We start from the raw sequence: 13,769 nt of genomic DNA, 5'->3' as shown, positions 1-13,769 counted from the left end.
AGTTTAAAGGCAGCCTGAGGGGGAAGTTCTTTTATACTGAGAGTAACAAATGCCTGGAGTAAGTGGAAACAGGCAGTTTGGTGGAGTTTAAGAGGCTTTAGCTAGGCTTATGAAAATGAAGAGAAGGCAGGGGTATGATGACATAGATAGGGACAACACTGGGTCAAATAGCCTGTCCATTGCCGCACTGTTCTGTTTTCTGCAGTGGAGAGAAAATCGGTGATGCAGCAGGTGCAGATTGAAAGGGCCTCAGCCACAAGTATGAGGAACTCTTAGTCAATTTAACGATAACAACTGTGGGGTATACTTCAGATGAAAGGGGAAGAGTCTGAAATTTTAGAAAAGCAACTTTGAGCTGAACAGGGCAACCTGTACTCAGCCAATAAGCCACTTTGGAAGAAATTGAAAAGCAGGATATCTGATATAGTAAACTCTGGATTATTCCCCAAATTACTCAAAAATCAATAAATTTAAGTTTAGACACCTAACATTTCTGGACTTATGACATTCTGGAAAGACAGTGATGGAAAAGTGTTACCACTTTTAATTAAATATTACCATGCCTAAAAGAGTGAATTTCCCCATGAGCTCCTGACAACCTATTTATTTGGAGTAAAATAATAACAAAAGTTGAGCACTCCTTATCCAGAGTTCCAAATTCTGAATTTTTTTGTGTGCACTGACAGTGACGTCACAAATGGAAAATTACACAAGGTGCTAGGAAGGTTCCTCGGTAATGTGCAGGTCTCTGCTCACCAGACAGTTCTGAGAAGTGACTTCACATATGTAATGAATAGAAGTTAATGTAAAATAGAAAAAAACACTGCATAAAGCAAAAAATGAAGATCTCAATCGTATATTGAAGAAGTGGATTGGTCAGCGTGGGAGTGAACATATTCCACTTAACAGTATGCGGATCATGAAACAAGCAAAATCTATCAAGGCGATCTGAAAATTTAAGGTAATTGTGAATATTCAGCAGGCTAGCTGCAGAAATGTATGAAAACATTAACTTTATAAAGATTTATGGTGATAGGATATCTGCTGATCATGAAGCAACAGAGAAAGTAATTGTCATTAATGAAAATCTAACATGCTGAACGGTTGTATCAGTATCAGTACATGTCTGATAAACAAGTGTAAGAAGAAGACTGCTTACCGGTAGCACATAAATTCAGAGATGGGATGATGGTGATGCCAAACAGCCACTGATCATCCACCTGAGCAGTTGAGGTAGTGATACCTTACCTTTCTGATGGTTCAATGTACACTTCATTGTTTCATACACAAAGTTATTAAAAAAATTATATAAAACTACCTTTACAGTATATTATAAGCTGCTTCTAGGTTGACCACCGATTTTCCGACACCCTCAGTTCCTGAGCCTTGCCAAATTAATGTTTTTGCTGGATTAAAAGAGGTCACGCAGTAATAATGGTAAAAGTGGACAGTAGAAGCTTAAAAAGGATTATCAATTAAACAGAAAATAAATGTAGATTTATTAATTACTGTGTTTACAAAGAATGTTGTTTATCAGTTCTCTTTTAAAACATTCCATTCAGGCGAAGTAGTTTGACGTGTTTTGATCTCTCCCTGTGTAATTTTTCTTGCATCAAATAAAAATGAATTAGCTCTTGTTCCATCACAAAGGCATGTTTTTAACCCTCTGATTAAAACACCCAACTCAATTAACTTATCAATAGTAAATCTTTGTTTTATCATCACTGTCATCTTCATCACTTGCAGTGTTTTTATCATACTGCCTGCCAAGTCAACTCCATCAACTGATGGAACCATTCAATCATCACTCGATCATGCTCAGAGCTCTTACCAACTTCCATAGTCCTTTTGAGTGCTCATTTGTTTTAGTAAATCACTGTTTGCATATAATTGCAAATTTTTCACCCTTTGGTGCTTTATATCATACAGAGTTGATGAACCAATGCCATACAAGTCATACAGCTTATGCACAGAAACATCTTGGTCCAGTTTATTCCAACATTTCAACCTTCTCTTGGATCGATATGTATTGAATATCTTAGAAGCGATAGCTAGGGTTAAATTTACATAAAATAAGCACAAGGTATTGGAACTACCACAGATAAGTGCAATGTAAATAAGAAAAATATTGTAGAATGCTTTTGTCAAAATAATCCACACCACAGATGGCACTGCATGCGCTAAACAGGGTGCCATCTGGTGGCCGCCCAGTAAACATCCCACAATTTCATTTGAATCATCAGTTTCTGGAAAATTAGTGTGGTCAACCTGAAAAAATGTAAATGGATTTCATGTTTAGACTTGGCTCCCATCCCCAAGGTATCTCATTATATAGATGCAAGTATTCCAAAATACGAAATCCAAAACACTTCTGGCTCCAAGCATTTCAGATAGGGGGTGCTCCATCTGTATTAGACTAGAGTATTCATCAACAATGGACAAGTGATCCAGGCTGTGAGCAGTTTTGGTCATTTACACATAGTTTTATTTACTTAGTCTATATCAATAAATTACTTTTAATCATTAAAAACACAGAAGGCTTTTTGAGGAATGTCATCAGATACTAAACTAACCTCATGAGAAAGATAAAGGATAGATAATCAGAGGCTTTACCAGAGTTAGTTCTTAAGAGAAGACTTCACAATGAGTAACCTCCAGCAATTAGGACCTTCCTTGGTCTTTAATGGTGAACAAAGGAAGCTGGAAATACAAGGAAGACATAATTGAAGGAATGCAGTGGGTAGAGTGACTGGAAAAGGTGATGGAGATAGAGAGGAATTTTCTCATTGTCAATTTTAAGATCAAGATGTTGACAGAACAGAAATTAATGTAAATCACTGAGTATAGATTTGAGTGAGAATAACAACTTAAAACTTCACTGAGTCTAATTAGAAAATTTTTTGTCTCATTCAAGATCAGATAATAATCTAGTTATCAGTTGGTGGAATGGAGTGGTCAACATCATTGATGCAGTAGGTTGGGTGTGGTCACCATGTATATACAGACCATCCCTGGGTTAAAAACTGCTTCCATTTTTACAGAAATCCTTTAGTCGATTTTGTCTGTAAGTTGGAAAGTACAGAAAAATCACTCAAGCTGTTGACAATACCTGAACAATATTGCAATAAGTAGCATCAAAAGCAAAAAAAACCTGTTAAAACCAATTACTGAAAAGGAGAGAGAAACAAAACTGCATCTATTTGTAGGAAAGAACACGTACTTATTTCAGACATTTGCATTTTGTAATATGGGAGCTCGTTTTAATGTTCAGGGAGTCAATAACTAGGGCGTTTCTAATCTTGGGATGGTCTGTAAGGCCATAAGACATAGGAGCAGAAATAGGCCATTTGGCCCATCGAGTCTGCTGCACCATTTGATCATGGCTGATCCATTTCCTTCTCAACTCCATTCTCCCACCTTCTCCCCGTTATCTTTCATGCCCTGACTTACTAATCAAGTACCTATCAACCTCCACCTTAAATACACTCAATGACCTGGCCTCCACACCCACCTATGGCAATGAATTCCACGGAGTCACAACCCTTTGGCTAAAGAAATACCTCCTAATCTCTGTTCTAAATGGACGATCCTCTATTGTGAGGTTGTGCCCTCTAGAACTGGACTCCCCCACTATAGGAAACATCCTCTCCACATCTACTCTTAGCTCAATAGGTTTCAATGAAATCCCTCTCATTCTTCTAAATTCCTGCGAGTACAGGCCTAGAGCCATCAGACGCTCCTCAAATGATAACCCTGTCTTTTCCAGAAAAATTTTTGTGAAATTCCTTTGAACCCTCTCTAATGTCAGCACATCCTTTCTTAGATAAGGGGCCCAAAACTGCTCACAGTACTCTTCACCAGTCCCTTATAGAGCCTCAGTATTATATCCTTGTTCTTATATTCCAGTCCTCTCAAAATAAATGCTAACATTGCAATTGCCTTTCTCACCGCTGACTCAACCAGCAAGTTAACCTTTAGAGAATCCTGCATAAAGACTCCAAGTCTCTTTACCCCTTGGAGTTTTGAATTTTTTGCCTATTTAGAAACTAGTCTATGATTTTATTCCTTCTGCAAAGTGCATTGTCGTATTCTTCCCAAAACTGTATTTCATTTGCCACTTCTTTGCCATTCTCCTGATCTGTGTAAATCCGTGTGCACCTTCCCAGCTTCCTCAACACTTCCTGGCCCTCCATCTATCTTTTTATTGTCCACAAAGTGATCAATCCTGTCATCCAAATCATTGAAATACAACCTACAAAGAAGCAGTCGTGACACTAACCCTACGGAACAACACTAGTTACCGAGCGCCAATGCTGTATCCAAGCTAATATCTCTGCTGTAATACCATGAGCTCTTATCTTGCAGTCTCATTTGTGGCACCATGTCAAAACTTTCTGAAAATCCAAGTACACGTCCACCAATTCTCCTTTGACTATCCTGCTTGTTATTTCCTCAAAGAGTTCTAACAGATTTGTCAAGCAAGATTCTCCCTTAAGAAAATCATGCTGACTTGAGCCCATTTTACCATGTACCAAGATACCGAATATCCCAAACCTCATCCTTAACAATTTACTCCAACACTTTCCCAACCACTAAGTTCAGGCTAACTGGCCTGAAATTTCCTTACTTCTGCCTCCCTCCAGTCTTGAAGAAATTCTTTCCCTTGGGATTTAAAATCAGCACCAACATGATTTTCCCAATCTACCTGCATATTGAAACCTCCCATGACGATCATAACATTGGCCTTTTGACATGCATTTTCTATCATCTGTAGTAGTTTGTAGCCCATCCTGGCTACAAGATAATCTACCTTATTCCATATACTGCATGCATTCAGATATAACACCTTCAGTCCTGTACTTGTAACCGTTTTCAATTTTGTCCCTGTTACACTGCAACTCATCCCACAGACTGCAATTTTGCCCTATCATCTACCTATCCTTCCTGAAAGTCTCACTATACACTGCCTTTGCTTGTATACCAACTGCCCCATCCTCAGCCCTATCACTCAGTTTCCCACCCCCTGCCAAATTAGCTTAAAACCCTCCCCAACAGTTCGAGCAAACCTGCCTGCAAGGATGTTGGTGCCCATCAGTTGTAACCTGTCACTTTTATACAGGCTGTACCTTCCCCTGAAGACATTCCATAATCCAGAAATCTGAAACACTGCCCCCTGCACCAGTTCCTCAAGCACATATTCATCTGGCAAATCACCCTATTGTTACAAACAAGAGAAAATCTGCAGATGCTGGAAATCCAAACAACACATACAAAATTCTCTACTCTTCATCTTTTCTCCTCCAGTCTTGCTGAAGAGTCTCGACCTGAAATGTCAGTTGTATTCTTTTCCAAATATGTTGCTTGGCTCCCGAGTTCCTCCAGCATTTTGTGTGTGTTGCATCCTATTATTACCTTCACTGGCACTGTGTCACTATCCCGGAAGACCTGCTTTTCAGCTCCCTAATTTCTTTCTTCAGGGGCTCCTCCCTTTTCCTATCCACATCACTGGGTGCCAATATGCATCAAGAGTTCTGGTTGCTCACCTTCCCCCTTTAGAATGTGGTGGACCAGATCCAAGGTATCCTTGACCCTGGCACCTGGGAGGCAACATACTATCTGGGTGTCTCTACCGCGTCCATTGAATCTCGTGTCTACTCCTCTATGTAATCCCCTATCACTATTGCAGTCCTCTTCTCCCTCCCCTTCCTTTATGAGCCACAGAGCCAGACGCAGTGCCAGAGATCCCTCGGTAGGTAATTCCCTCCCCCCCCCCCCCCCCCCCGTATACAAAGCAGTATACTTATTATTGAGGGAGTGGCCACAGGGGTTCTCAGCATTGGCTGCTATGGATGCTGATGTGTTCTAATTTAATTGCTGTTATGGCTACCATCAACAGTAACGTGTGTAATGATAATCTGTGAACCATTATGCAATACAACAAAAAAAAATCTGAGGATATAACTCAAAGAGAAATTATAATTGAGGCAATGGGCTTTTTTCAACAACTGAACTAGCTTTGATCTGATAGTTTAATACATGGAAGATTAAACTAAAGTTATGTGACATCATTCAATACAAGTTTCATGAAATATTAATGAGGGACAATTAAAGAACGCTGATAGTGGCTATACAATTGGTTAAACTGATACTTTTCAATTGACACCCATGATTAAATTCATAGCATCTTAAACAATATGTTATGGAAAAATGACAGTTACATTACTTCAATATTGCTGGTCTTCCAATTTCATAAATTTCTGCTTTTTAACTTTAAATAATGTTAAAACAGCCAAAATTATGTTGTAAATGTAAAGGGGGTTTCTTCTTTTTTCTTTGTTACTGTGTATGTAATCAAAATGGCTTCTTTGTTTTGTTAAAAGCAGGAATGCTTCTTTGTTGCGAGAGAGTGCTAGAAACTTGTTTGGGTTAAAATTTACTGATAACGAGAATTCTATTCCTTTGTAAACCAATTGGGATTAATGTTCTTTCTTCTGAGTCTGTAAGCTATTGTTGGCAGGCTTTTGGGGAGATTGGCGCGAGGGGTTGAGAGAGAGAGGACGCGATGCTGTAAGCTGGGCGAGGAACGGACCCCAAGCGGGGGTCCAAGGCCAGGAGGTACTCCGAGGAGAGGAGATAAAGCTAGATGTGCTTGGTTGACCAGTTCGGGTGGTCCTAAGCTGCGAGTCGAGGAGTTCGGAGGGGATTGAATGGTGGCCAGAAGACTTCAGTAATTGAGCTCCAACGGTTGTGCACGAAGTGGTTTGGACTTTGATAAGTTTGGTGTCTTTTCTTTATTGTTTTTCCTTCATATATACTGTATCGTTATTAATCACTTAGTTATAGTAACCTTTATAAATTGTACTCATTTAATCGCATATAGTGTACTGTCTGTTTTTGGGCGAGGCGGGGACATCACACAGCATCCACACCAGCTGATTACCCAGTTTGCCGGGGCCGAAGGCTGCTCCCCCTAGACGAGAACGAGCTGAGCGAGCCTGAGGCGACCCAGGGGGTTACATAAAGTTGAACTTCAGTCCTTCAGTCTTACATCTGCAAATAGTCCCTGCTCTGAGAATTTTTTTTTAGCACTTAACAAACAAGTCTACTGCATGTACTTCCACCACCACCACCCCCAGACTTCCTATAAAATAACCCTTTGTCCTCCTTTGGTACAATCACAAAATAAACTTTATATTTTATAATACATGTGCAGCATAAAACTTCAATTCAATATTCTTCCATGTTCTCACTGTAACATACTCATCTTTAGACCTGAACAATCTCCCAGAGAAAAAGAAATTTTTCTTCACACTTCACATATTTTTTTTGCCAAATATACTTTCAGTTGTGTGGGTGATGATCTTAAAATGATACATAGGTGAAAGATTTGCCTTTACTTGTCATTTACGTTCTAATGAGCTCAAAGCAAACAAGGATGAACTGAGAAAGAAAAAGTGGGTTGGTCTGGCAATTCTGATGAATGCTAACTAAAACCTTGGATGGGAATGGCATGCTTGATGGTTAAAAGACAAACATATTTGGGTGTAATTATGGAGAAAAATGTTAGCTATTAGACCAGCTAACTATTTAAATATAATGCTAGATATAATAATATAACTATTAAGAGGGGAAGGGAGATGTAAAGTTATAATAAAATTTTATGAGGATGGAAAATTACTAATAATGGAGGGGTGGATGGCAGGCTAAAGATTTCACATTACTCTAACAAGTGAACAACATGGAGAGGAAGAATTCTGGAAATATATGTAGTAGCATTTCTTCAGTACCTGTACTTGTTTCTAACTCAGTGAGTAAAGAAGATGCAATCATCTAATTCTGACAAATGAAAATGGGACAGAGGACTGTTTTTGCAAAACAAAGTATCTCGCAGGTGACATGGAACTTAGTGTAAGAAATAATGAAGACAAAACAGACTAATGAAACATCGCAAAGTCAGATTAAATTTAATGCAGGGAAGTATGAAATAATGTGTTCTCACCAGATAAGAAAATTAAATATAAAATGGGTCAAGAAAAGTACAAAATTTGGATATGGTAGGGCAAGTTAAGAAAGCTTAAAACAAGTCCAAGGGCTTCTGTGTTTTATAAATAGAGCAACAGGGTACAAGGAGAATAAGTTATACTAAAAATAGAAGCAGAGAATGTTGTTAATAATCAACAAGTCAAGTAGCATTAATGGAAAGAAACAAAGTTCACATTTCAAATCAATGACCTCCACTGAGGCTGCCTCTTTTTGAATCTTTTTTGTTTTTTGAAGTTATACAAAAGCAGTATAAATTAATCCAAGTGTCTCATAAGGATTAGTGTGTCATATTGTGGGCACTGCAATTTAGAAAACATGTTAAAGCTTTGGAAAGGATACACCAGAATGGCCTTGGATAACAGATCAGATAAAGTCCAGTAGAGCTAGCATTGTTCCTTTTGGAGCAATTAGCAGCTGAATATAACATTTTATTGGAGTAAATAAGGATAATTTTTTCCCATTGTGAAGAGGAACTGTAACCAAACAACACAAATTTAACATGATTGTAAAAATGTTCAGAGGAGATTCAAACAGAATTTCTTTTAGCACACTGTGTTATTATGATCTGCATGCACTCCTTGAACAGGTGATAGCAGATGATTTCAATGAGGTTTCAAAATATAGTTAGAAAAACACCTGAAAAGAAACACCTGCTAGGCAAAGGAGAAAGAGCAGGGAAGTGGGACGAATTTGTCAGTTATTTCCAAGCTAGATCAATCACATAATCAACGTAATTACTGTATGGTTATTTGTTCCTTGCACATAAGCAGATAAATATTATCAAGAATTGTGGGGAAAACAATCAAAATTGAGTTGGAACATTACATTTTAGCTGAAAACAGGAAGTCCATTGCACACAATCACCAAGGTACAGCAATTTAAAGAATAAAAGTGTTATCAATTTTTTTATTAATAAACACAGGAAATAAATATCACCCATTTTATATGGTGACATGGCACAACACAGCTTCTTTTCAAACACTGTACATAAAAAAGAGATAAATGATAATGGTCCTTAATATTCTTGGTCTTTCTAACCAAAAAATGAATACAGTGAAGGATAATAGGATTTTTCACTTCTCTGCTTTCCTTTGCCCTTGTTTGTATTCTTTGGAAAACAAAATATATTTTTTTTACACAAGTTCTTTAACACTTGCTTACAATGTGGCATAGTGACTTAGATTACAGTATAAACAGGCTTTGTCTGAACACATTGTTAATTAGTTATTGCAAATCACCGACGCAAGAGATGAATACTCATATTTTGATGATAAAGATGATTCATACTGTGTTTAGCAATTGATTTACTCAGTGTTCTTCTATTTCAGCAACCTGATATATCATTGATCTTTCTGACTGATCTCAACTGTGCAACATCTTCAAAGCACGGCACTGTAGAAGTAACACTTGAACAATATCAGAGTGCAGTTGAATAGTTTTTTGCTATGGCCCCATTGACAAAAGAATGTCCACTGTGTTGCTTCTTAGTCTGAGTGATTCAGGATGGCTCTTCTTTACACCGTGGCACTTATTCTCTGTATCGAGATGGAAGTGATTGTCTGTTGTTTCTAGTCTGTGCTGGAAAAAATGATGCCCTTTCCTGAAATGACTTTTGGTGTTTACAGCAACATCTGGAATTTGGGAAGTTATAATGGGTCAAACTGAGCTAAGCTTGACAAGGCCTCGAACTGAATCCTCGTGCATTGAATCCTGGGTGACCGCATTCAGGACATGCATTGTGTGGCTATGAGGAAGAGGAGTACCTGGAGTAAGCATTCCTGGAGGTGATGGTGCCTCTTCCGGTGTGAGGAAATGGTGACCTTCACATTTTTCCTTCACTGGCACTGTATCTGTAAGTAAGGTTTCTGCTGCAAGGTTTGGAGTAGATGGTGGAGGTGTTGGTTGGCTAAGAGCCAATGTGGCACATGGGGGAGAAATTGTCATCTTTCCAGGTAGAGGAGGCTCTTCGCTGGTTGGACTTAACTCATTCTGTAAAAGTGGTACGGCTGCAGCCTGTAAAACAAATTTAGTTCTCTGATTACATTGATTCTGATCGCACTCAAGTATAAATGGAGAATAGATGAAACAAATCTCAGAAATATTATAGAAGCAAAAATAAATTGTTTCAAGTAGGATGGGAAGAGAATGAAGAGAAAATTGGCAACTCTAAGTGTTGCATAATTAACTTACGAGATATTTCTAAACATTATTAAACAGCTTTCCCATATGAGCTCCAGTTATGACTACAATAGGACATAGCAACATGTCCATGACTTGCCCAGAAATCTGAGAAACAGATATTTAAAGTAATTCTCATGTTTTTTTTTTAAACATTAGGACCTAGATTTTTCCAGAGGTCTTTGTACAAGTGAAAATTGCTTCTTTGAGGCATCAACAAGCTTTTATAACCTACATGTACTTGATTATGAAAAGTAGGTTCTGTAATATCATGCATAATTTCAATTACATCTAAGCCGAGCATTTTTTATGGTGAAGGTATCCAGAGGTCTAAGATATAGAGTAATGCAGTGGATTCTGGTTAATTGGGGCAGCCGCTTATTTGGGACAACTTTTAAACAACAAAAACGAATCAAGAAAATAGCCAGGATTCCTTTTATTTGGGACACTGTGCTGCTTAATTAGGACAGGAAACTGTTGTGGAACAATTTCTAATGAGCACTTGCATTACCATTAGACACTTAGAGTGAACGATTTTTAAGTCATGTTAGTTGCATGTGTTTGTGTTCAAAAAACAGTGATTTTTGTCACTGTAGTTGGTGAGAAATAAGCAGTAAGTCAATTCAGAACTGTTTTGCTCACTGCAGTTTCAAACATTCAGGCTTTGAGATTCCAGAAATGGCTGGGAGTAAAAATAAAACAATTTCACTACATCACCAAGTTTAGGAACTGCAAAGATTTGAAGATATTTGAATATATCTTGATTGTTACAATGAAAATGAAGACTTGGAATATGCAATCATCAAAAGCTTTGTATGAAGGTAGTCCATTATCTGCACTAGGTGTCTGCACTGATTTTGTTCATTTATAGTCAAATGAACATGGCAACATACATTGAATGAATTCCTCCACTGATAACTATTAGGAACCAATACAGTTTTTTAGTGCTGTAGTAGTATTGATAGTGTTCTAATTTGTCTGTACTTCATTTTAATACATATTTTGTTACTCAGTTAAATGGTAGTTTGTCTTTTTTATAACTTTTATACTATTTTCATGGAACTTCAGCAAATTAAGACAGCTGTTTATTTGGGCCAAAATGTACTGGTCCCGATGTGTCCCAATTAACCAGAATCCACTGTATTTATACATGATTGTTCAGAAGATAATGAGAAGCAAAGCAAACACTGCTAGATAGAAGGAAAAGCTGAGAACTAATGTATTCCTATGAAGACCACTGGAGAAGATGCAAAATATGTGCCAGGATGATACCAGACCCGACAGCATGAGCTTGGGAGGAAAGACTGGACAGATGGAGATGACTTTTCTCTGGAAAACAAAGCTGAGAAATGACTCCTAGCTTATACTATTATGACTGGTTTGGATAGGGTGGATGTAGCAAAATTTCCACTGACAAAAAGACAAAGGCCATTCATATAAAATAGTCACTCATAAAATCCAATAAAGAATTCAGGAAAACTCTAAATTGATAGGTTAGAATGCAAAACATCACTAGGTGTAATTCCAGTGAATAACTAGATGCAATTAAAGTGAAGCAGAATAAACAGAAAAGCTCGGGGGGGGGGGGGGAGTGGTGGAATTACTGTAACTATAAGGTCAAATTGGTTGCATGTCTCTTGTGTAGACAGCTGAACTGAATATTCTGTATTTCTGTACTCAACGTGATGATATCTAGTTCATGCAGAAGAAACTGGAACAGAAGAGTAAGAGATTATGGTCCAGATTTCACCCAATATAAGTTGTGTACCAAGGTCTTTTTGAAGACATAAAATCATGAAGGACAAGTTCCCTTCCTGGATGACTTGCAGAATTTAAGTATAGATCCAGCCTCACAGGCTGGATGCCTTTCAGCTTGGAAGCTTGTAACAAAACATCAACGCTAATGAAAGCAAAAACACAAGAGATTCTGCAGATGCTGAAAATCTTGAGCAACATATACAAGTGCTGGAGGAACTCACCAAGTCAGGCCCATCTATGGAGGAAAATGAACAGCCAACATTTTGAGCTGCGACCTTTCATCCAGGACTGGAAATGAAAGGTAGAGAAGGCTGAATAAGAAGGTGGGTGGGAGGTGGGGGTTGGTGGTGGTGGAGTACAGACTGGCTGGTGATAGGTGAAACCAGGTGAGTGGGTGTGGGAGGGGTAGATAAAGTAAGAAGCTGGAAGGTAATAGGTAGAATTGAAAAAGGTCTGAAGAAGGAATGTAATAAGAGAGAACAGTGACCATGGAAGAAAGAGGAGAATGGGGCACCAGAGGAAGTTGGTGGGAGAGTGTAACCAGAAGTGGGAATGGAAAGAGAGAGAGGGGCATGAAGGGAGAAATTATCAGAAGTTAGAGAAGCCAACGTTCATGCCATCAAGTCAGAGACTAGGAACATGAAGTGTTGCTCTTCCAACCAGAGTGTGGCCTTATCTTGGCAGTAGAGAAGGCCATACTCAGGAGGAAGCCATGGGCCAACATATCAGAAAGGATGTGGGAAGTCAGATTGAAATGGGTGGGTAAATCCTGCCTTTTGTGGAAGACAGAAAATATACCAATACACTTTTGTGTGTTTGCATGCGATTGCAGTTTACGGTAAATTTAAATGATTATTGAAACAGTCAATCTTAGGAAACTTTCATTTAGCATTCCTATATATGCCCTGTGGTGTCTGTTTTAGTCATCTTTAAAGTGACTCTGCATCACCTGTGGTCTTCAAAGTCACAAGACTCTGAACTGCTCAGCTCTGGATTATTCCCAACTGCCGCAATTAATGTAAAAGCACTGGCCAGTCAGCCATGTAGTCTCTAATTAAAGAACTCACAGATGTTACATACTTAAGGACAAATACTTATATCATGTTCTCATGCACAACAACAGCTGCCATGCTGTTGACAGCCTTAATCTGCCCCAGATGCAGGGAGCAAAAGACTGCACTCATGACCATGTGAATCAGCAACATGAGCGATCAGAAAGAGATCTCATTTGCTGAAAAGCCAGGTTGTTGCAAAATAACACTGATGTATTCCAGTTCTCCAGGCAGGGAGGTGCTGTGCTGTTGCAAAGCGCAAAGGTAATACCAGTGTCTGGGACAAACTGCCTGGTTGATAATGGAGTTCCACCAGCACTTGTTGCTGAACATCAATTTACAATTACCATTCAGAATTGCATCTTACAAACTGGTCATGTGGTTCTGAGAGCAGGAGCCATGGAATACAACCAAACTATTTTATTGTTAATAGCAGTGAACTGCAATTTATCAAGTTAAATCATGGAGAAGAGCAGCAGTAAGCCTGGGAACACAACGAAAAGGGATGAAGGTGAACGTCCCACAATGATAAATCACATCAAACTAGTGGTTTCCTTCAACTCCTCAGCCACACTATACCTCCTCTTCCCAATACTCTGGTGAAGTTATTTTAAATCTACAGAGGAACTGCAAAAAGATAAACAATGACCACTAGTGGAAGATTCAAGAGCCCTAAACATGTGGTGAGGCATTTCCAGACAGTTTACTCCCTGACAAATCTGTGCAAATACAGAAAAC

The 13,769-nt window shown here is 38.6% G+C and overlaps 1 protein-coding gene across 1 annotated transcript in view; it reads right to left on the bottom strand.

The window, feature by feature from the left end:
* Positions 1–8,920: 8,920 nt before the first annotated feature.
* The window catches only part of zdhhc14 (zDHHC palmitoyltransferase 14), a 117,896-nt gene continuing 113,047 nt past the window's right edge, over positions 8,921–13,769 (bottom strand). The window contains exon 9 of the mRNA XM_073051143.1: positions 8,921–10,056. Coding sequence (XP_072907244.1) covers positions 9,700–10,056 — 357 coding nt within the window. The 3' untranslated portion in view covers positions 8,921–9,699. The remainder of the gene's footprint in view (positions 10,057–13,769) is intronic.

This window comes from Hemitrygon akajei, chromosome 7 (genome assembly GCF_048418815.1).
Source record: "Hemitrygon akajei chromosome 7, sHemAka1.3, whole genome shotgun sequence".
Classification (NCBI taxonomy): Eukaryota; Metazoa; Chordata; class Chondrichthyes; order Myliobatiformes; family Dasyatidae; genus Hemitrygon; species Hemitrygon akajei.
The sequence above is the reverse complement of the archived record's forward strand: the minus strand, read 5'-3'. Positions and strand labels throughout refer to the sequence as shown.